The 25,201-nt window shown below is 47.5% G+C and overlaps 1 protein-coding gene across 1 annotated transcript in view; it reads left to right on the top strand.

Moving 5' to 3' along the window:
- LOC126540133 (microtubule-associated serine/threonine-protein kinase 3-like) overlaps positions 1 to 15,319 on the top strand; it is a 106,814-nt gene extending 91,495 nt beyond the window's left edge. Inside the window, exons 13-14 of the mRNA XM_072286214.1 lie at positions 3,990 to 4,331; positions 14,471 to 15,319. Of these exons, the coding sequence (XP_072142315.1) occupies positions 3,990 to 4,331; positions 14,471 to 14,734 (606 nt within the window). The 3' untranslated portion in view covers positions 14,735 to 15,319. The remainder of the gene's footprint in view (positions 1 to 3,989; positions 4,332 to 14,470) is intronic.
- Positions 15,320 to 25,201: the final 9,882 nt, after the last annotated feature.

The raw sequence follows: 25,201 nt of genomic DNA, 5'->3' as shown, positions 1-25,201 counted from the left end.
GCGGTAAAACTTGGCTCGTTCGCCGATTATGGACGGCACTGGGGCCAGGTGGGCGTCCAAGATGCTCTTCAGCTGTTCGAAACTTTTAGCCGACGGCAGGTCAGGCGCCGTCAACGACTTCAGCAGCCCATACGTTCGAGGGCCGATCATGCTGAGGAATGCCTGCACCTTGTCGCTGTGGGGAACCTTGTTGACAATCAGAAAAGATGTCAACCTCTCCTTGTATAACCGTCCACTCACTTGCAGTAACATCAAATGACTCCATCTGGCCAAGCTGTCCAGTCGACTGCATTGTCGCTTCTTTGTTATCCATGCACAGACAGCCGCAAAATAAGCATTCTTCAAAATCCAACTTGGAACAGAGGCTGACTTTGAAAAGACTTGCCTTCTTCACCAAACTGACAGCGGCCTTCGGATCCCATCCTCGTCGCCAGTGTTGTATCTCATGTCAGTGGGTGACCAGGCAAGGGATCCAACAGGAAAACGGTGCTTGTTGCCCGAAGCTTACGGGCTCCTGGTTACATCTAGAATCAACGGTTCGCGCAAATAGCAAGACATTATAAGTACTTGTGCGCACATGCGCACTAACAGCAGTCTGCTTATCAGGCGCGCTATCGCCGACACAACAGTTCTAGTGGTTGTGTGTGGAACATAATCACTCAGAAAAGATTCGCTGCGGAGAAGAATCAGCGGTTGCCAACAGGATATTTTTTGTAAAGAATGAAAGTCTAAGTAGCAAGTAAAGATAGAGTATAGTAACAGCGTGCACAAAAGAATATAGTTGGTTTATACTTACAGAGGGCCAAAAATGTGCTCAGAACAGGATGAAGGGTAAGCCGACTGATAACATGAGGTGATCATCAACCTCTGAAGCTTGCAAAATTACAACTAAGAATCAAAAGGTTTGAGTAAGCACTGTTTGTTGTCAGTGGTCTTTTAATCCTGTCGTGAGCGTTTCATTTCTCCTTCTTTGCGGCGAGTGCTGTGAAAGTGATAAAAAGACGTCCAAGCAGCTTAGGCAATGCTCTGCAATTGTAGAAAATGTGTCAGATTGTCAAGATTGTAACATCAACTCTATGTTAATGCAGCATCGTAAGTACTGGTGCTGCGCAAACAAAAATGCACGTAGTGAATAGCTTTGCCTTTGGAACTACCGAACAGCACAGCTTTAATTTAACGTTAAATCAAGCCTCACCTATTCGTTACTGACAACATGTACGCAAGCCTTGCCCTACCGAAAGCGCTCAATCGCTGCACGCCGGGCAGTGCCAGGGAAAGCGAACGGCCGAACCAACATGACGCCCACAATGAAGCTGTGTCCCCATCCTTTAGCGGAGGCTACACAGTAATCGACGCACCCTACTCCGCTCGACCGAATGAGGGTGCAGCGCTCCGCTGCCGTCTCCGCTCGCCCACTCGTACCCCTAGCCCGTAAGCCCGCTCAGCTATACCTGTCCAGCGTTGTACTCTCTGGAAGGCCCGCGGTCACCAACGATTACGCTGTAGCCTTGAACGTGTCATGTACAAATAGCCGGCAAGCCTGACCCGCAAATAGAATTCTCGACGATCGCCGCGTTTGCTCGCCGATTTCGTTCTGCTTGACTGCTACTTGTATTGCTGGGCACAAGTTCAAACGAATTAAATTACGGGGTTTTACGTGCCATTAACCGCGACCTGATTATAAGGAACGCTGCAGGGGAGGACTCCGGGAATTTGGACCACTTCGGTTTCTGGAACGTGCGCCCAAACCTAAGTACTCGGGTGCTTTCGCATGTTGCCTCCGTCGAAATGCGGCCGCCGTGGCCGGGATTCGATCCCGCGACCTCGTGCTTAGCAGTCCAACACCATAACCACTAAATAACCACGGCGCGTGGGCACAAGTACACCCAATAAAGAGTTAAATTCGTAACTCACAGTTCTGACCACGGAGTAGAATATACAGGATCGCGGACTCTCTTGTCTTGCAATGCTTTCGGCGCAGCGAACTTATGTTCAAGAAATAACAGCCGCCCGGCTTTCCATCTAGCTCTCTTCCTCCACTCACATCCTTTATTCTTCGGGAGTTTCCAAGGTACTCTACTCGCTTCCTTGCCTATTTGTAGGTGCCGAAAATGTGCGCCTTGCGGATTCTAGAAACTAACAAGTCGAGAGACCCTTCCGGCTATGAAAATCTGAAATGGCGACATGGCAAGCTTTCGCTGTTGCAGCTGCTTTGGCGGTATATCACTGTGGCGCGTTATCTGATTGCGACCGCAATGAGCGGAGATAAAAATAACAATGCGCCGTTTGAGCGGGGCGGCAACGGCGTATTGGGTTTATTGGTGCTTGCGGGCATTATACTAATCTAAGTAGAAAAGAACGTAAAATGCGTTGGCCCCCACGCGTGCCGGTCTGCCACTAAAATCACGACCGTGATTTGTAATAAAATTACATTTATTTCAATCAGAGTTGCAGCCTACAACAAAATTGTGCTGATGTCCTCCTGCTTTTGCAGCGCAATGCCAAGGCCACTAAGACCACGGCGGCTGCGTCAACTTTTGTCTCAGCCTATTTGTTTGTGTGATACGTTATAGAATAAAAATCTAAATTAAAAGCAGTGAAGAGAACGAGACTACTTTGGCTACCTTGGAATATTATCGGGCATAAGAGATTTTACACTACACCGGCCCATTTTCAATATGACTGGCTCTTTCGATGTGTATGACTACATTGACGCTTCAGACTTTAGAGTAATTTCAGAAGAAAACGCAGGGGCTGTGGGAGACGACACAGTCGTGGGTTCTAGAATGATTTTGGCCACCTAGTATTCCTTAACAGTCACCAAAAGCCCGGTACAAAAGCATCGTTCATTGTTACTCTCCAGGTATCTGTTCACCCCATGGCCAGAATAGGCTGAACTACAAAGAGAGTGTGCACATGTTACCTAAGTAGGCAAGGACACGATTATTTCCACGACCGCTTTGCTTTAAACGACAAAGAATGACCTTGGACTATGATGAATGGTTTTTCTTTAAATCTAGCTACATCATCATTTTAGAATAGTAAGCTTAGTATTCATTTGACGCTCAATTCAGTCACGATGCACTATTAGACATGTTTCGACTGGTCTTGAACTAAGGGCTGATGCTGCGCTCTTTTTCTTTTACAGTGAAACTGTATATGGCGAGCCGATACGCTCCTCCGTCTGTCTGTCGCCTATACGTCAAAAACTCCTCCGGCGCAGCCCTATGCGCATGCGCGAAAAAAAGGCGCGCAATTGGCTGCGTCAATAGCGACGTAGGTGGTTTCGTCGCAGTCCAGCGCGCGCGCTGCAGCTTCTCTCCGGCTCCTAAATGGGTAGGCCACGCGTCATACGTATCCTGAAGAGCAAGCAGCTTTTGATCAGCAACGCCGCGACCAGAACCGGAAACGAGCTAGTCTAGGGCGTGCCGATGCTGGAGCCCAGCCACAAGAACGGGCTCGTGTAGCCGAGCGCAAGCAGCAACTGCGTACCGAGTATCCGGCAGCCTACCAAGCCGTCATTTAATGAACCGTCGGGATTGACCCAGTGATAAACACCGGGCCGCACGTTTCAGCTTTGCTGGTTAACCATCTGTACGGAGTGCTTGGGCGGTGATTTTTTTTATAAGCGTTGAAAGCAACAGCAAAGGTTTTTACAGGCCCTGCCCACTATGCTGTTGTTGCGCCAGTTCATGCTATACGCTGATATATGGGTGAAATTGGGTGCTGAACGCTATGTTATGTACAAAACTGTATTCGCGCACTGAATAACGAAATAAATTAAGGGAAAGAAGCACTGGAGTGGTTTCAAGGTAAGGAAAGCGTTATTCTAATAACGTAAAGAAGAAAAAAACTTTCATCGTTCTGCTTTGTTCTGCATCTTAGCTTTCGCCATGCTAGAGCTCTTAAAAAGTGCTTCTTCTGTTCACACAAACGTTAGGTTTGTATGCATTCTCGTATGAACTCATGATGGCTGCCACCCTTCGCAGGGCGTGAAAAAGGACAGCCCGGCAGACCGGTCTCAGGTGCTTCCCCTGGACGTGATCCTGAGCGTGAACGGGACCCACGTGGAGGACGTGGCGCAGGCACGCAAGGCTCTGAGCGCGTGCAGCGACCAGCTCGTGCTGTCGGTGATGTCGTCGAGCACGTACCGCGTACTCACCTCGCGCCGTGACATGATGAGCCTGATACGCTGCCTGCCCAAGGAAACCGCGGTGCTGAAGAGCATGCCCTTCTCCTGCATCACGGGAATGCCGTACGGCTTGGGCGTCATTGACGTCAGCGTGTGGGACGACAAGGCGAAGCGCTTCACCACAGTCTTCGTGCTTACCGTGCGTATATACATAAAGAAGACTGCACCGTTGCGGGATTGATTGATTGATTCGATGTTTATTCCTTTCAAACGAAAGGGAAGCCAAGGCAAAAGGCGCTATGCTAACTGGGCCTTGGCTTCCGGTTACAGACAGCAGCGCACATTCAGTGCATATATAACAACAAAATATGCGTGTACATCAAATACACAACCTGATATAAAATACAGAAGATGCATTGGCTATGCAGGTTGAAAACAACTAAAGATGCACCAATACAGTACCTGAATATTTATATAAATAGAAATATCACAAAAAACGTGTCCTACACCGTTTACAATACTGCAGCGAGTACAACAATATATATAGTAATTCAAATATTGCCTGATATTTTTAAACAACTTTGCTGAAGTCGACAATTCCACATATAGTGAAGTTTGGATTTTCGCACAGATTCCCTTTCTTACAACAAAGTTTGCGGAAAAATTGACTGATTGATGGGTTTCTGACCTACCTATAGTTTAACTTAGAACATGTAAAATTGGAGCACTTTGTTAGGTATTCGTGGTACTGCAAGGCAGGCGTGCAAACACAGACACGAGAAACGAAAAGGACAACACAAAAGCCATCTATCAACACAAAATGTCGCACAATGGTGGAAATAGAAGTAAGACGCGAAATTTCGAGTACGATTAAGATTCGCATTTGAGAGTGGAATGCCATAGCATGCAAATATCCCTTACTGCTTCTCACGCTTCCCGGCGACTGCAGCGTATGCAACCGCAATGTTTACCGGGAAACGCTTGCGGCGCAGCGCACACTATGCACGAAGGCGCGTTTTCTGGTAGAAGCGCGGTCTATTGCATGGGCCGTGATGGATGGATGGATGGATGTTATAAGCGTCACCTTTGGAACGAGCCTGTGGGTTGCGCCACCAAGCTCTTGCTATTATACTGCCTACTGTCCTACCTAGGTTAAAGAATAAAAAAAGAAAAACAACACTATGAACTCCCACAACCAAATTTTTTGATCCTCTATTGCGAACTTTGCTTTTGCACGTCTCCGTTTTTTGTAGTTTCGCAACTTTTCTTCCACCAATCCTCGAATCGCCTCTTACTAATCCCTATTGCGGACATGTTTACTTTTCCACTGCTCTCGCTGAGCCCAAGGACTTCAAGGAGGCCAGTGGTGCCTAAATCGGTAGATGTCTTCACATTCTAATAAAACATGCTCCATAGTTTCCCTAGCTTTACCGCAGCAATCACATGCTTTTTCTTCCTTCTTATATCTCGTTTTATAGGTGCGTGTTCCAAGGCATCCCGATCTCGCTTCGAAAAGTAATGAGCTTCCCTCTGAGTAATCATAAATTGTTTTTTTTTCCTGATGCGGCGGAGGCGAGCGCCATCTCGCGGCCGCGCCGCTGCGTGGGCTCCGAGATGTTTACGCGCCGGCGTGCGCAAATGCGGACGCCGTCTCCGGCCTATGAATCGTAGAAGCGCTGGAAAAGGAGTTTGAGTTTTCGCTTAACAGAATTATGTTTTTTCCTATGTTAAAATTACAATCCGAGAGCTATCATGTCTGTAGATTGTGTGCAAGTGTAGTTTACAATTTTTTCGTGTATTTTAGCTTGAGAAAATCAATTAGTTCAGTCAATTCTTTGCGTCACATGGAAGATCCAGGTATGTGTGATTCGAAAATCTTTTTGCCGAAACGACGTCTGACGCCGATGGCGGATCTTCTGCGACACGTGCTCCTTAACGCTATCGCGTTAAAGCTTAACCACGCAGACTCAAGTGAACGTAGTGCCAACCCGTCATTCATGAAGACGCGTGGGCACTGGCGAAAGATAAATTTTTACGGCCGACTGACATTCTTTGTGCGCGATAATCAAGGGCTGTATTAAAGGGCCCGTCAAACGGTTCGGACAAATTTTCTAGACGCGTAGGGTACAGCTTAAGTAGAACATTCGCACCACAATTTAAGTGATACGTTACGTATTAATGGGGCTACAAGCGATTACAAGTTACCCTCCTCCCTAGCCATGCTTTTCCTCCAACTCATTCGCCGAGCGATCGGGGCTAAGCTCCGCCTTCACTGGGTCTGCGTCACGATGCGACGTCACATTGTCCACTTCCGGCTGTTTTGGAGCTTAACCACGCAGACTCAAGTGAACGTAGTGCCAACCCGTCATTCATGAAGACGCGTGGGCACTGGCGAAAGATAAATGTTTACGGCCGACTGACATTCTTTGTGCGCGATAATCAAGGGCTGTATTAAAGGGCCCGTCAAACGGTTCGGACAAATTTTCTAGACGCGTAGGGTACAGCTTAAGTAGAACATTCGCACCACAATTTAAGTGATACGTTACGTATTAATGGGGCTACAAGCGATTACAAGTTACCCTCCTCCCTAGCCATGCTTTTCCTCCAACTCATTCGCCGAGCGATCGGGGCTAAGCTCCGCCTTCACTGGGTCTGCGTCACGATGCGACGTCACATTGTCCACTTCCGGTTGTTTTGGAGCCCGCCCCCGCCCGCGTGAAACGTCTCCGCTAGCGGCTTGGCCGTCAACCCCAAGCGAGAGCTATCGAAGCAGCGTGCGTTGCGAGCATTCTGTCGTAGCGCCGAACGTGTCTGGTATTCCGGTAATCACACATTAGCAGAACGTTTCGACTGAACGGCGAAGGCATAAACTCAAGCTGATGAAGGAACTTTAGCACAGACATCCTGATCGGTCTCCACGGTTAGATCGCCTGATCGGTCTCCACAGTCCAGCCACTCGTTGGCGCAGAGCTTAACCAGCCAAAGAAAGAGCTAATATTGCTCTAACAACCAAGTGTAAAACACTTTAAACATTTACAAAAACATCGTGTTAACGATTATAATCCCGCGAAAAATTTACACCAGCAGCAAAGAATACATTTTGTTACTGCTACTGTGTGTGGTTGCGCTCTATGCCACCACGTGGCTGCACCGGGCAGACCATTCACATTTGCGCTTCTGTTCATCCCTTGGAACGACACGCAAGGGGACATGGCCAGGCCCTGTCCCCTTGCGCTTGCGTTTACCCTAATACCGGACTCGCGAAACGCTATTGCGTTAGTAATCTTCCGGTGTAAAGTGACGGCCGCAATCGCGCAAATCCTGGCGCCCATCGGATAGCGGCTGTCCAATGCGCTGCAGCCAGTCCGCTCGTCTACTGGCTTGCAGAAGGACATGATGTCGCAGTTTGACATATGAGCCAGTCGCTAAGTTTGCAGTCCACAATGCAACAAAGTCGAATGAGACTTTGTTGCATGAGTCGTAAGAGTCGAAAGGCGAAGAGACAGACCGGCACTGACTGCGGAGCTCTCGTCAAAGACGGAGCACGTTGTAACACAAGCAGACGACACTAGCTGTGTGCCGGAAGGGCTTAAGTGTACTGAAAAATTGTTCTTGTGCATTCTCTTTTTGTTACTTCCTTTTTATAAAAACAAATTAACGAACATTCCAACTATTACAAACACCATTTGTTTACCGTAAAGTTGGAAAAATTATCGCTCACGCGCCCTGGTCAGCCAATTGGATAGCTCGCCCCACTGACGTCATATGGGTGATTTCCGTCATATGGAAAGGGGCGGCTTAAAATTCCGCCGAGCAGTGTGCTGCGATCGGCAGCGATGTGCATTCTTAAAACCTTATAATAAATTACACGCTTTACGCGGAACACTTAGATGCGTCAGTTAATGATGAGAAGGACCTACTCTACCGGCTCAGTACGTTTGCAAAAAATCGTCAAAATCGTTTCAGGGTCCCTTTAAGCACACGCTGCCACTATTGCTGATGTACGAAGCCTCGACTAGTACACGAATTTGTTTACTCTCATTTCTCAACAGACTTGCTTCCCAATGCATGTTCTTTTGGTGGCTTGCTACATTATGTAGACTAAAAAAAATTTGCACCCTGTCGCATACGATCCGCTCGTATTTGTTCTTGTCTGCACTGCCTGCATTGTGCCAAAAAGATGATGGCTGTAGCTGGTCAAGCTACATCATAGCAGCTTTTACTCGTTCTTGCTCATGACACATTGTGCGACTGGTGTACGCGATGGTGGAAAGTAAAGTAAATCTCAAACTAATGAGTTATGACTCCAAACGTCGTGCCTTTAGCGCACCGTGAAGATTGAACTACAATGATCGACAACGCATGTGCTGTTGGTCTTTGGGTAGCTCGAGGCCGCTCCACTTTTTTCACAGACACGTCTTTGTGTGCTTTCATATCGCAGGGCTCCTATAGCACTCCTGTTGATTAGAACACCTTTGACTAACACAGAACTCTCCCGGCACCTTAGAGACTGGGGAATCATGTAGATGCAATAGGAGCGTCCCAATGTACGTTCGGTAGTAAAATTTTCTCATTCGAGCTGTGAACCGCGTACGCTGTACCCGACGTTATACGCTTCACCGAAGCGCAATACCTGCATGCGCTCGCGTGCCGTTTATTCACAACTCTGTATGGAGCGTGTTTACAAGCAATAAAATACACTGCCCCCGCAGGGGTGTCTGCAGGAGCAGGCGTTTGGTGGGTTGCAACACCACGTAGGAGAATTAGACCCTGCCGCATGTAGTCATGCGGCGTAGCCGTGTCTGGGGAAAGGACAATGCTGGGGGTTGAGCCTATTCCAGTTGTTCGGACCTTCAAGGCCCCTCGGACGGAGGAAACACACCTCTTTGGCCTTTGCTTCACACAGAGAGCGCCTCCAGACTGGCCCACCTGGAGGAAACCGGTAGTCGCCGTTTCCTGTACTCCCCTTTAATCTTCATTGTCGCCTTTCAATTTCTTTCCTGTCTTCTACTCACTTTTTTTAAGTCACATTTTCTGGGCGGTGAAGGTTAACCATGTGTGGACAGCCAACCATGGGCATACCATATCTTGTTATAGTAGTAACATACAGCTGGTGCTTGCAGGACCTGCTTTACAGATTCTGAGGCGTCCCCTTTTTGGGCTCCATGGCAGCTGGCTGGCGTGGCTGCCAAAAACTCCAGATATCTCTATGGCCAGTTCCTTCCCAACACTCCCTTATCGCCCTCAAAGAAGAGGGTGCACCGAAGATGTTTCAGTTCATTGGGCTTCAAAGACAATTTCCCACAATTCCATGTGATTTACTAAAAAAAAGCAGAAAAAATTTTCCTTGTTTCTAAATCTCTAACTGAGGCTCTTGGACCAGGTTATAAGACATCGAGGATGACAGGTAGTGATCTATTGGAGCTTCATGATCAAACACAATATGAAAAGCTGCTCAATATAATATACTTTGGGGACGTTCGAGTAACAGTAGCCCCGTACCGTACTATTAACACCACCTGCGGCGTTGTCTCAGACGATGATTTGTTGGAGCAAACAGGCTGAACTCTTGGAGGGCTTCAGTGAGCAGAATGTGATGAACAATAAACAGGTTAAGATAACGCGCGATGGCAACTAATCCCATACTAAGCACCTGGTGCTTGCTTTCGGATCAAATGTACTGCCCGAGTGCATCAAGGCCGGGTACATCAGGCTTCGTGTCAGAGCCCACGTGCCAAATCCTCTAGGATGTTTCAAATGCCAGCAATTCGGGCTCAGCTCACAGAACTGTCGAGTCCGCCAAACTTGTGCGAAATGCAGTGCTCATGAACACTGATCTGAGTATTGTGAAAACTCGCTACACTGTGTGAACTGTGATGGACAGCACGTCACATGCTCGTGGTCGTGCCCATCCTGGAAAAAAGAAAAGGAAACCGTGACAGTTAAAGTAAAGAAAAATACAACTTTCAAGGAGGCACGCAGGCGGGTATCTTACGTGCGCAAGAACACATTTGCCGACGAGACGTGTCAGGGGGCAGTGACACAACGGCTGCCGGCGGCTACGCGGCCCACACGCAGTGAACCGGCGGTGACGCCATCTGCCTCCGTGGCGGCTGCAGCAATCGAGTTCCAGGTTAGTGGCTCCCAGGGCCTTGTCTGCCGAGGCGAGGCCTTCAAGGCGAACAAACCGCTCGAAAGAGCGGGTGTCTAGCGCCCCTAAGAAGCGATGGACACATCTTCTGGTCAGACGGCGCAGCAACCACCTAAGGAGCGGCGGAAGTCTCTCGACCGCTCCAAAAAAGAAACCCTGCATCGCAGAGCCCGGGAACGGCTCTGTAGCTTAAGTGTGTTTTCACATATTAGACACACAGCACCATCCTCTTCTGCAATATGGACGCATAGATATTGCCGTAGAATTTCAGGCGACTTCTACGCAATCTAAATAAAGTTAAAGAACTTCATCAACTAAGTTCAAAAGTGCTGTGTGTCCAGGAAACACACTTCAAATGTATACACACAAACTTCCTTACACAATATGTCATTTTTTGGAAAGGCCACTACGAGGCTAACGCCTCATCCGGCGGTGTAGCCATAGTTGTCGGCAAAAGTGTTGCTTGCCAACACTTGCCCCTTCGGGCGCCCCTTGAGGCAGCGTCAGTGCGGACAGTTCTTTTTAATCATTTGGTTGCTGCCTGCTCTATATATACGCACCACCCAACTTTCAACTCAGCAAAACAAATATATATATTCTCATAAACTGCCTGAACCCTACATGCTCGTGGATGATTTTAACGCTCACAACACTCTGTGGGGAGACCCTCGTTGTGATACGAGAGGTAGAATCGTTGAAATGTTTCTTCAGACTTCTGGTGCGTTCCTGTTTAATAAGAAAGAGCCCGCCTGTTACAACCTCCAACACAACTCGTATTCATCGATAGATATAGAAATTGGCTGGTCCTCTCTTCTGCCTGACCTGGACTGAAATGTCATCAATAATCCTTCTGGAAGTGACCACTTCCCTGTAACTTTAAACTTCATACCGCAGCATGACAACCCTCCCCATATTCCTTGATGGAAATTAACATTGGCTTACTGCAAGCATTTTAAAGAAGCAACAAAGTTACCATGATATTTTATAAGTTGTTTTAGTATACATGATACTGTCGCATATCTTACCGCTTTTATTGTGGATGTAGCCGAAGAGTTTATCCTACAAACGGATGGTGTCCCACATAAAAGGAGTGTTCCCTGGTGGAACGAAGACTGCCGAAAAGCGCAATAAAGGCAGAATAAAGCATGGGGCATACTACGTAAATTGCAAAATGCGGTAAATCTAATAGAATTTAAGTTCATTAAATTGCAGGGAAGGCGCACACGTCGTCAGACAAAGAGAGGAAGCTGGGTTAGACTTCTCTAAGGTATAAATTCATACACACAGGAGTCGAAAGTGTGGAACGGTCTAAGAAAGATAAATGGGCAATAAATCCACCCGTTGCCTTAGAAGAGCAGGCAGACTCGCTTGGGGAGCACTTTGAACGTGTTTCAAGCTCAGTACACTACTCACAATCTTTCCGGAAATACAAACAAATCGAAGAATGTAAGGAATTACAACAAACGAGCCCTATAACTGTCCTTTTAGCATTTCCGGGTTGAGGGCTGCCTTGATTGCGTGCAAGAGCGCTGCACCAGGACCGGACAGAGTCATGTACGACGTGATTAAAAGCCTACACACTTAAACACAAGTGACACTACTCGCACTTTTCAACACTATTTGGGCTGCTGGATACCTTCCATCCGCATGGAAAGAAGCCATTGTGATCTCTCTTTTGAAACAGGACAAGGACCCTTCCTCTGTGGCAAGTTACCGCCCGATAACTATTACAAGTCGCCTTTGTAAGCTATTTGAAACAAAGGTTAATCGGCGACTCACCCATTTTCTTGAACTGAACAAATTGTTTGATCCCTACCAGTGTGGCATCACAGAAGGGCGGTCCACAACTGATCATCACAAACAGTTTTTCTTATCAATATTCCTCGATATGGAGAAGGCGTACGACACAACACGGCTCTACGGAATCTTGAGAGACCTGTCCGCAATCGGCATCCGTGGCAATATGCTAAACCTAATAGAAAGCCATTTGTCTAATCGTACGTTCCGCGTAAAATCAGGAACGTATTCTCACGTCCATTTATACAGGAAACTGGTGTATGCCAGGGAGGCGTACCCAGGTGCACACTATTTGTCGTTAAGATGGCCACGCTTCGTGCTTCGTCACCACCGGCTCTTCTTTATTCCGTCTATGTGGATTGCATTCAAATGGGCCTCAAGTCCTGTAACCTCGCAGTGTTCGTGAGAGACAGGCACTGCATGACTTGAACAAGGTGTCCAAGTGGGCAGACAAAAACGGACTTAAAATCAACCCTCACAAAAGTACTTGTATTCTTTGTGCCAGGAAGAGAGGCCTGGTTCCAGATACTTGTGTAGAACTGTGTAGACAATAAATACCTGTCAACAAAAGCATAAATTTCTAACTGTTATACTTGACTCTGAGCTTACTTTCATTGTACACATTAAATATACTAAAGAAAAATGTCTAAAAACACTGAACTTACTGAAAATTCTATCCAACACCACATTCTATCCTGCACAGAGTTCTACACAGACGCTTCCAAGTCGCATACCGAAGTGTCCTATGCAGCCGTCGTACATCCTCATCGGAATCCGATGTACTACATCCGGAAACAAGTGTCCTTACGGCTGAGGCTCATGCGCTATTGTCGTCGGCTGTGAAGCACATAAGAAAATTAAAACTTCAAAAATTATATATAGACTCCCTATGCGTCTTAAAAGCTTTGACGTCACTCTGTAAACACAAAAATCCAGCACTTATAGAGCTCTATTTCACTCTGTATAGAGTGTGTACATTTAACCAGCATGTTGTTATACGGTTGGTGCCTGGTCTTAGAGGCATCCAATGTAATGTGCTAGCAGACCAAATGACCGCGTCGTGGCCGCGTACGCTGTGAATCCTACAGCTGCTGTCCCTGGCACAGATTTGAAGCCTTTATTGCGAAAGGAAACTGCGAACCCACTGGCAAACCATGTAGGACGCTGAAACGAATAAGCTTGATTTGATTAAGCCACAGTTAGGTTCATGGCCCGCCCCAACGAGAGCACCACGAATTGATGTCATATTCTGTCGTCTCATAATTTGACACACATATGTCACCCACAGTTTTTTGCTCACTGGCTATGAACATCCAACTTGCAGTAGATCTGATGGGAGGCTGACCGTCCTCCACGACCTCCTAGAGTGTCGGGAAGCAGAAGCTGAAACACTTTTCTGTAGCACACGCCTCTTTATCGCGTAATGTTTCTTGCTCCAGAACGGCTTTTTGACACCAGAGCAGTCTTAGGTCTCTTGAACGATGTGTTCTTACATGTTGTTATCACCATAAATTTATAGCACATTCTCTTTCCAGGGTATGCAGCTGTGATAGTAGTCTTGTACAGCACATTCCTCCAGGCCCTTGTGTTTCAAGGGCTCTGTTAAGGCAGTAGTTCTTCTTGGAAATGTTTACCTGTGACATTTTCTACTATATCTTCATTACTTCAAAATGTAACTTTCGTGTCTCTAGCAGACTTCTTAAGCATTGGCATAATTTTATTGCATATAGGTTTTACGCACTTTACAGCAACTGTTTTTAGGCCCCTTTACAGCCACGTACCATCTAGTTCTCATAATTCATAGCTCTGCTGCGGACTCATTAAAACAGGCTTGGCGCTCTTTGGCAATAGTTGGCTCTTACGCCGCAAAACATCACATTCATCATATAATATACAGTGAGAAGTTTGCCTAGAAAAATAGCCTTTATTCCCTCTTTAAGTTCTTGATGTCTACGTAATTGCCATACAGCGCGCCGAATGCGTGACATTAATAAAAATCAATGAAACACTCCTGTTTAATAAACTACAGGAATCATTAAGCTAAAAATGAAGCAGTTTATTTGTAACGGTATGGTGAACGAAACTGCGCAGCTACAGGGCAGGGTCCGTATCAACAAAGCTTTGCCTTTGTAACCGTCCTATGTCATTGGGTGGTTGCCTTCGCAAAATGATATGTCCAGCTTTGCAATTAGGTCGATTCATTCTTATACGAATGTAACGTAATACGTTTTTGTGAACACGGGCCCAGGTGTGTGTGAAGCCAGGTTGTTTGACTGCTGTTCAAGCACTACGCATTATTCGTGCCATCACCCGAAGCAGCAAACGTGAGACACAGACATCACAATTAAGTACGCGATGAGTCTACGTACTCGTTGCCATTCCACTCGCAGCACACCGACGTGACGCCGGTGGGCAGTGATACGGTGTACCCGGGCGACGTGCTGGCGCAAATCGACGGCGTCAACCTGGAGGGCCTCATGCGCGACCAGGTGATGCAGATGCTGAACACGACGAGCGGCGACGTCACAGTGTCCGTGGTGCCGATGTCGCCCATGCGTGTGCGCCGCATCCTCGTGAGCAAGCTGCACGAGACGGTGATGACCGACACCAACGTGGCCAGCCGCACCACCGGGGCTGACATCGAGTCGCTGTGAATGGGCGCAGCAGCTGGTGTCGTCGTCGCCTATAGGCTGCAACCGTCCATGTAGACTCCAAGGTCGTTGTTAGGGCCACAATGAGATCCTTGCGATAGACTCGTTCCAAAAATAAGGCTTCGAGAGGAAGCCGCAGATGCCACTGCAGCGAAGCGCCCAAGGATACCACCGCTTAGCGCTTGACCAATATTGCAGCTGCGCTCAATAGCTGCGTACCGCTCGACGATTATCGGCGGTGAAATATCGCACAGTGCAGAGCTATGATGGCCTGCGCATATGTTGGCGTAGTATTGTACTTTAGCGCATACACGACTGTTTCGATACTTGGTGTTACTTAGACTTGTGTCTTGTAAGATTGTTGTTCGCGGACGGCGTTCAGGATTTAGTATTAATTATATTTACCAATCTCACTGCCCTAAATGCGCTGTGCTCCCAGGACATCATTATAAGTACGAGACGAGTAAAAAGAGGTAGTCTTGAATTTCATATTGGATGGCTCCTTTATTAAGAGCAAATGCAAATAAAGTAATAGCGAATGCTTGCCGTTTAATAAAGAACGTAACACTGTTTCACAAAGGTGTAAAATACATTGCTCCAATCAATATAGCATGCCATATTCACTCGGTGGCTGTGCTGTTGATGAAACTAGGCTGCAATGATTGCGGGCCCTATTCCCGCTGTAGAAGTTGGCCAGCGACAGTTTCTCCCTAAGGACACGAGCTAACGCTGCTGCAGCAACGTTGGCTTTTTTTTTACTCTCATGTGACTGACTCTGCATAACTGTTCCGAAGGGAACTACTACAGAATATCTACACATGAAGGAATATGATGGCTTGCTTTATTCTTGCTCTATTGAGAAGAAACTGCAGTTACCTGTTCCTAGAGCATCTGTAATGTTTCAGACTGCGATTGCCAAAGCGGCGATTGCGGCTCCTTGCGGTACTACTGATAATGCTATGAGACCTCGTGGATATGCACTCCCCTGTGGCCGACGTGTATAATCGAATTCTTGTCTTAGATGAATAATTGCCTCTACCTTTGTGCACTACTCTATCGAGCAACGTCTACACATTGCTCCTATGTTACGCGATAAGTTCAGAATTTGAATCTGGCTGAAGCTCCACATTGTCGCTACTCACAACGGATTTCTTGAAGTGTTAGTTGTCAATCCACAGAAAGGCTCGACCATGCTAGGGGTGCCCTCACCACATGCGCCAACTCTCCTCTGTGTAATCGAGGAAAACTGCCACCCGTACTCTGCGGATGGCAGTAGCACGAAGATGTGCCCAGAGTAACGCCTGGTACCAGCATGTTGACAAGCGTCACCATTGCGTGACCGGGGAAAACGTTGAGGCTAACCGCACCGTATGTAGAAGAGGTGCTCAATGTGTAAATAAGTCACTCAGTGAAACGCGAAGCACAACGCTCGCTCCGTATTCGTTTTATTAGCTATTAATGAGAAAGCATTATATGCCCCCACTACGCGAAAATTCGGTGTCGTCGGCGGCGGTGTGACTGAGCAACGGCAACAAAAACGGCCGACGGCGCAGAGTAAAAACACGTCGACAATACTCTGCTTGGCGTCAGAGTTTTTCAACGAGGTTCCTGTAAACAAATCAGTGGCGTGGAAAAGAATTTTGAAGATTTCGGTCTTGGTGGGAATCGAGCCCGTGCCTCCGGTGCGCAAGACGAGCACGCTCCTCCGACGCCGCGGCGGCTCCATGGTTCTGGCTGACTAAAAATGTACCTAATGCGTTACGTCATTGCACACGTCACGCCGCAGCCATCTGGCTGACCTAAGGTCTAGCCCGGGGCATGCGTCATTGGGCACGTGACGACGTAGTCAATGAGAAGGGGTGGCGCCACGTCACGAGTGTATAAAGTGTGTAAAATAAAGATTTCATAGAGGGCCCAAGAACTGGCGGAGCGTCACCACGTTCCCGTCCCGACTTGGCCGTCGCCTACGGTTTCTGCCGGAGGAGTTCCCCGCGTGGGATCTCCAACGGATTGAAACTCCTCAGGACTTCAATAAAGTTCTTGACTGACTGACTGACCATACGGACTATAATGCTACCGCATACAAACAGGCCCTCAGACTTATTGGGGGCAAGGCAATCACGCACCACTTCATTTATTGGTTGCCCGCACACCAGGGTCAGATAAAGGGTGCTCCTCCCAACCTCAACGAGTCGGCTCACGGGGCTGCGCGTGAACTTGCCCACCGCGCTACCCTCGACCCATCGGAAGCCGACTTCCCAGAGAACAGGGACACGCCCTCCACCTATAACGAGATTACTAAACACTACTATCTCAGCCGTAGAACCTACTTTGTTCCTCATCCGCGCTTCAATAGAGCTCAAGCATTAACGCTCCGTCTACTACAAACGAATACCTATCCCAATCCGTCGCTTTTACATAAAATCTATCCGGATATTTACACCAATGCTACCTGCCACGATTGTGGAGAAATAGCCACGTTAGACCACATGCTCTGGCGGTGTGCCCGGTCACGCTCTATCATCGCTAACAGCTCGGCCAGATGGGAGGCGGTTCTCCGCAGCCCTCTTCTGGCTGACCAACTCTGGGCTATCCAGCAGGCCCACGATGCGGCCGAGAGGCTCGGCCTTCCGGTTCCCACGTGGGAGCGGCCCGCTTCGTGAAGACTCACGACCTGCAGGACTTCATTAAAGTTTACTATACCATACCATACCGACACGTAGGCAACCTTTATGTGTCTGCCGATTTTTCGCTTGTTTGTCATACTGTTAATGCCATTATGACGTTACCAAGAGTGCTACTATTCTGGTACACCATTTCAAATGTAGGTGATGAACATCGATTGTTCTGGTGTTGTGGTGATAAAGGCAGGTTGGTGATTTCATACTGATGATGTATTTGCACGAATGAATGAAAGTACTATACTTGAGGGGGCGGTGGGGGTAGGGTATTGGGCACATTAAAAAGGTGACTCATGCGTAATAAGATGTAGAATTCTAAGGAAAAGAGGCTTACTTCAGGCCAAACATGAAAAAAACATGACAAAGACAGACAATAGTTTCCAGCAGAAGACATCAGAAAGCTTAGCGAATACCTTCGTTGGAGATACGCTAAAAATACGAGAATATAAAAAAACACTTCCGGAAGAGTTTGACATAGCTTCGAGGAAACTTCCCTTTAATACAGTAAAATAGGGCTGAATTCACAAAAACAATGTTCCCTTTGATGATGCTGCCCTTCTCCAGTCGTATCTCATGCCCAACGCGTATGCATCCGCCGTGGTTGCGTAATGGCTAGGGTGTGGGGCTGCTAAGCACGAGGTCGCGGGATCGAATCCCGGCTACGGTGGCAGTATTTCAATGGGGACGAAATGCGAAAACATCCGTGTACTTAGATTTAGGTGCAGGCTAAAAACCCAGTGGTGATCCAAATTATTCCCGGGTCCCTCACCACGACATGCCTCACAATCAAATTGTGGTTTCGCCCGTAAAACCCGATAACACATATATCATGCGTTTCGCGTAACTTGTGCAAACATTTAAAAATATGCAAGCGCCACGTAGCTGAAACGAGCCAAGGTAATGTTGTTTGCTGCCGCTTGGAACAAGTCGCAATATTTTTGTATTTCGCCTAACTACATAATTATTTAACTAATGAAACTCATTAAATATTGCATTCAGAGCAAAAGTGTCAATGAGGAAATAGTAGACAACCCTGAAAAATTCCCGATCCTGTTTGTGTAGCTCAATAGGTGCTGATAAAGCCGAGGGCCTGATGGAATCCCGTCTGATGGGGGAAGACCATTGCCAATAAAACATACGGGCGCCGACAAAGGTACTGCATATTCAAATAAACGAAGTTTTGGCACCTCACGCAAGCCTCCTACACAAGGACAGCAAATAGTGAAGTGAATTCCGGCACGTGGTAGCCACTTTCTGCAGGCATCACGCATATACGGGTGGGAGGAGTGCCAGTGTTCCTTTAAGCGTGTGCGCAGTAGTTTGGATGATTACAGATTCCAAGCGCAAGCGTGGGACGAGTTTTTTTTTTTTTTTACGGCAATGATGCACGCGTCATCCCAGTTGATGACGTGCCAGTAGGCGCAGCGTGCTCTGCGAGAGCATTAGACGAAACTTTCTTGCTCTTCACATCATTAGAATGTTGCCGAAGCCTTCTGACTAGCGCTTCTTCTAAATGCTCCTGCGGCCAGTCGGATGCCTTGATGGCGTACAGTATCGACAGTTCTTAGGGCACTCGGTGTGGCAGACTGGTGAACTACGGCGCCATAATCAAAGCGCGAACGCACAAGGCTCTTCTACGCGTTACTGAGACACTTGTCACTATCCCATGTTGTGCGTGCCAAAGATCTTTAGTCGTTTGATTTTTGTAATTACCTTGGCCTTGAAGTGTTTTATTTGGGGAACAAAGTTTAGTTTGGAATCAGGTAGGATGCCTAAGAGCTTGTGCTCTGTAGTTACAACAATATACTGTCCGCATATTTCACTATTGAGATCTGGAACGAGCCCACTTTCTTCTCGTAAAAAGAACACAATAACTTTTCTGGGGCTTACCTTTAAACCCATTTTCTCTGACCACTTAGACATCTCGTTCAAACCGTGCTATACTTGTCTCTCGCACGCTCTAAGGTTACAGGATTTAAAACCTATTTTTACGGCGTTGACGTAGATGGAATAAAAATGACTAGTGGTAGCAATGCCCAGAGCGTGTTTACCTTCATAATGAAAAGGCTGCAGGTCAGCATGCCACCCTGGTGTACACCAGTTTCTTTTGTGAAGGTGCAGAACACACTGCCGATTTTAACGCTAAAAGCACGATCGGCCAAGTAGGCTTCCGTTATGTTCAGCATGTTCCCGCGGATGCCTTTGCCGAATGGTCCCGCTTGATTCCGCAACGCCAAGTTGTGTGGTACGCCTTTTCCTTATTGAAAAATACGAATAAGAAGAATTGTTTTCTACGAACGTATTACTAATGTTTGCTTTGATGGGCATGAGATGGTCAGTTTTAGACCGGCCTTTTCTGAAATGGCGGTGATAATGATAAAGCATTTTGTTGCATTCACAGAAATATAAAAGACTACAATTATTAGTTCTCGAACAGGTTGGTAAGACAACTAGTAACACTATAGGGCGGTAGCTGGATGCCTCGGACAGGTATGCTCCTTGTTTCAAAACAGGGACCACAGTAGCTTCTCTGGCAGTCAAAATAGTGTTGAAAAGTGTGAGCAGTGTCATTTGTCTGTCGGTGTGCAGGTTCTAGATCATGTCATGCATGGCTCTGTCAGGTACAGGTGCAGCGCTCTTGCATGCCATCAATACTTTCGGCAATTCGGCAAACTCAGTAGTACCGAAGGACTGTTATAAGTTTTTTTTTTCTTCCGACATTTACGACTGCACGCCTTACGTTCTTCTGTTTGTACTTCACGAACGATTCCGAATACTGGCTTGACCTTGAAACACGCTCAAATGCTCCTCAAGAGAGTCTGCCTGGTCTTCCAAGGTATTGCTTGTACGTTCACATTTGGCCGGGAATGAATTTGTTGCTGCTTTAGCCTTTTCAGGCCATTCCGCACTTTCGTTTTCTATGTGTATGAATTAGTACTTATGCTTGAGAGGAACCTTACCTAGCTTTTATTTTTTTCCTGACGTCGTGTCCACCTTCCCTGCGATTTATTGTCTTTACATTAAATAAGATTTTCAGAATTTGGTGAACTAGGAAATTTGCCCCATGCTTTGTTCTGCCCTCTTTCGCGTATATCTGCAGTCTGTTCCTTGAATCACCATTCGTTTGTGGGATATACTTTTCTGCTGCATCATTAATAAATGCGGAAAAATATGCTACGGCGTCATCTATACTGATACCGTTTATAAAATCTTGTGGTGAATGAGTTGATTCTTAAAAATGCTCCCAGTCTGCCGATTTTAGTTTCCATTTTGCAATATGTTAAGCGCTGTGCAGAGACGTGATCACTTCCAAATAGATTATTCATGGCACTCCATTCCAGGTTCGACAATAGAGAACGAACACAAGAAAAAAAAACGAGGTAGACGAAAAGAGTGCAAAAGTATCAACTGGATTTATTTGTGGTGAATCTGCATATATATGCAGTGTTCACACGTCATAAAAGAGGAAGAGAAAGAGGAGGAGAGGGCAAATCAAACCTGCCTCATGTCAACACAAGCTGCGCAGGAAATTGCGTTCAGCATGATATAAGGCAACAGAAGTGTAACTTACGCAGTCACCGCCCTTTTCCTTGATCTGAAACGTTTCTAAAAGCTCACAGGCTATTTTATTCTTGCTTCTGCCTAGAATCTCAATTTTGTTGAACAGTGTACGACTACAACTACGTACGACTACGTACAACTACGTACATACGTACGTATGTACTACGTACTACGTACGTACTACGTACGTACGTACGTACGATGCAATGAGCGATCAAATGTGCTCCTTCTCTTTTGCGAATCAATGCATGCTCCCCTGCGCGTTCATTCACGCAGCGCCCTGCTTGGCCCACATATACTCGTCTACATTTTAGCGGGATATGATATAATACGCCCGTGGCACATTTCGCGAAAGTTTCGGCATGCTTTATTCCGCAACCGCATCCCTCTCCGCTTATCCTCGGGCATAACCCAGCGAGCTTATTTGGGGCAGAATAAACCACAGTGGCGCCGTGACTTTTTGCCAGGTTTTAATGTTATGGGTGACGTTGTGCATATATGGCACAGCCGTGGGTTTCTTTCTGAGCAAGCACTCAATGCTGCGGCCGCGTTTATTTTCTTGCCTTCTTAAGAAGGTTCTCGGCCACTGACGAGATGAGCTCGCAGGAGAAGCCGGCTGAAAGCCGCCTTTTAATTTGACTATAGAAGCTGTCTTGCATTGCATGCGGGGATGATTTTGTAAGAGTAAATTTGAGGCACGAGCTCGCAATCACCCTCTTAACTATCTTAGAATGCGCAGAATCATAAGGTAAAGGCTTTTTCTGTGCTCGTGGTGCATAATGCCAGCAGATATGATGCAAGCGGAGGTGTAATTTAGATATAAAAAGTGCAATCCAGTAGAAGTTTTGAGCTCTTTTCGTCTACCTCGTTTTCTCCCTGTGTTCGCTCTTTCATAGGCGCAACTCTCCTCAAAACATAGCCATGCACCAACTCACCCAGTAAAAGGGTCTTCTAAACACTAGAGAAGCAGTGCCAATTCTTATATCTATTGATGAATGCGAGTAGTCTTAGACATTGTAATAGGTCGGCTCCTTCTTATTACAAAGGCAAGCTCCAGAGGACAGAAAAAAATTTCCCATGAATCGACCTCTCCTGCCGCAGTGGGAGTCTCCACACAGGGTGTTGGGAGCATTAATATTACCCACGTGTATGGAGGGCTCCGGAAATGGGCCTATGAGGTTATAGAAATCTGTTCTTTTTTCTAGTTGCTCATTTCGGGGTGCGTATGTGGAACAAACAGCTGCTAATTTATTGTAAAGAATTGCCCTAATTGAGGCTGCCTAAAGGGGCGTCCGAAGGGCTATATGTTGACAAAAGCTACAGCCTTGTCTGCAACAATTGCTCCACCGCCTTACCAGTCGTAAGCGTCGTCATCGTTCTTTCGGAAGATAGCGTATTGCCGAAGACAGTTTGTGCGTGTAGGTGCCAGATGTGTTTCTTGAAGATAAAACATTGGATTATGTTTATGTAGGAGTTCTATACCGTCATCGCGATTGTGAAAGAGACCCTGGGTGTTCAGATGTAATATTTCTGTGTTCAGAGGTAAGGTGTTTTCTGCTGTGTCTTTAAGGGAGGAAGGCTATGTTAGCCCACGGGGCCCTTTCCGGGCCCCGTGGTGAGGGTGTAGTGGCGCGACTATTGCTCCCAAAGCCGGCTAAAACGAAGAAAGACCACGTGCAGATATCGCGAGGATAGAACACGCTAGCGCGCTCAACCTGAGCGGCTGCGGTGAAGGCCGCTTCCGAGATCCTGCTGCGCCATGACTGGCCGCCCTAAATAAACCGTGGCTACAGTGGCTACATCTTCCTGCCGCTTCCCACAGAGGCTTAGCTTTCTTTGTGCCCTCCATGGAACTTCGCCTATCCATCGGCGTCAGGGACGCTGGTGCAAGTGGTGATATATTCAACGCCTCCACCGAGCCGCAGGATGCCCGCTCGCGCGGGTTGCTCGCGGGTGTTTTGGATCTTTCTGGCCTAGCATAGGGCCTCGAGCTTGCTCGCACAGAGGCTTGTTGGCTCTTCTTGCTAGCTGGTGTAGCGGCGAAGGCTTCTTTCGCTGATGGTACGAATAGTGCTAATGCCGTACCCCTCTTCGTGGTCCACATGGGCGCGGAGAACCGTTGTGACACGGTCCCTCGCCGTTACACATTGTCGCTTGAACATTTCTGCAGAAATGACAGCCACGTGCGCGCCTTTTTGTAAGGAATCTTCTCTTTTGCTTTGAGGGTCATGACCTATTTTTCTTTAGTCCGTGATGGACAAGATTTAGACTATGCAGGGTGCCCACCATCGCCGTTTCCGCAGTGGGGTATGCCACCGCAGTTATCGGCCGGTTGTTCGTGCGAAGCACATTTTGCACAAGTGAAACGACCTTGGCAGCTCAGAGAGAGCCGTAGTGAGCTCTTTGGCAATTGAAGCAGCGGTGTGATTTTGGTACGTATGGACGGGCGTATGTTTTGCCAATAGTCTGTTTCGATATGCTCGGGTAGTGTGGTTGTCCAAAACATCAGGATGACGCGTATGGTCGAGATTTTCTTGTTAATTCGTTGGACATCCGTGACGTGTTGTTCCTTCTAGCCCTCAAGCAGCTCTGTCTTGGTGAAATCTAGGAAGTGTTCGCATATTACTCCACGTGTGCTGTTCATAGAACAATGCGGTATTACGGAGATCGGCACATCGCCAAGTTCGGAGAGTTTCTAGTGCTGATGTTTATCGTGGAATTCGAGCGAGAGATCGTCGCTGGCCATTTTGATGATCTTGTAATCAGGACCTAGTTTTTCAACGAGAAAATTCGCAACTGCAAAGGGTGTTCTTGCAGTCCTCACGATTTCCGCACTGTAGGACGTGACACTTTGAGTATATCTCGGAACGACGACGAAGCTACTCAGTGCTAGAACGCACCTTTCCCAGCTAGCCAGTTTTCGTCAAATTTTCATCGGTCTCTGGGGCGCTTTCCGTGTCCTGGCTTGAGGCGATGGACGCGGAACGTTCCGCAGGCTCGTGCTGCCAGAAGTCTGCAACCGCAAGCTCTTCTATGAGCCAAAGCACCTGGTCCATCGCCAGTGAACGCTCAAGAGAGACTCCTACTCCTGTGGCCATGGATGCAGAGCCTATTGACGGCCAATCTGGCCAGAGCACTACATTGACAAGTTCCTCAAGGAAACGAGGCACCTGGTCCAGCACCAGCGATGACACAGAGGTCTACTCAACCACAGGTGACGACTCATCCGATGACAGCTTCGTGTCGGTGAGGAGCCGAAGGGCTAAAAGGAGGCTTATCAAAGCGTCGTCACCAGCGAGCACGTCAACCATGCAGGCAGGCAGTGAATGCTGGCCGTACACCATCCTCTTCATGCCAGTGAACCAGTGGATTCTTCCGCCAACCTTCGAGTATTGAACAGGCAAGCTCTCTCTGTTTTTCTTGAGGGAAAGGCGCCAAACGAAATCAAGAAAGTCCGCCTGAGCACACGTAAGAATGTTCTAGCTGTCGACACAACCCGTGGAACCACCTTCGAGACGCTACGACAGATAACAGATTTCGGCAACATAAATGTACTACCGTTCATACCTATGGATGGGGCCTGCACTTCAGGTGTGATCTACGATGTTGACTTGGCAATTTCGAACTCGGACCTGCCAATTCTGATCAAACCGGTATACGAAGGAGTAGTCATCACGCACGTATGCCGACTCGGCAACAGCCGTTGTGTGAAGATTGTGTTGAAGGGGATTCCATCCCTTCGCACGTAAAGGTCGGTCACTTCCGACATGTCGTACGGCGGTTTGTCCCAAAGCCGCTTCAATGCCACAAGTGCTCAAGATCGGGCATGTTAAGGGCGCCTGCGCAAACTCCACAATGTGCCCCCGGTGCGCGGAGTCACACACGGTAGATGTCTGCCATGCGACAAACTTTAGGTGTGGCAACTGTGAAGGCACCCATGAAGCGACATCTAAAGAATGCCCGAGAATAAAAAAAGAGTTCGAAGTTCTGAAGCAAATGGTCAGGCCTAGGTCAGGTCAGGCAAATGGTCAGAAAAGATCCGGCGTCAACGTCGTCATCGATGGAAACGCTCAAGACAGGGTGGAGTTAGTGCACCGCTTGCGCCAACACCATCATCTTCAAATAGAACGGCCGAGAGCACAAGGAGGCCTCAGACGGAAAAGGCTGCCCCCGTGGAAGAGTGGCCTACGCTGGCTAGCTCTCAGTCCTCTAAAGTGCCTCCACGCTT

The sequence above is a fragment of the Dermacentor andersoni genome, chromosome 2 (assembly GCF_023375885.2).
Source record: "Dermacentor andersoni chromosome 2, qqDerAnde1_hic_scaffold, whole genome shotgun sequence".
NCBI lineage: Eukaryota > Metazoa > Arthropoda > Arachnida > Ixodida > Ixodidae > Dermacentor > Dermacentor andersoni.
The sequence above is the reverse complement of the archived record's forward strand: the minus strand, read 5'-3'. Positions and strand labels throughout refer to the sequence as shown.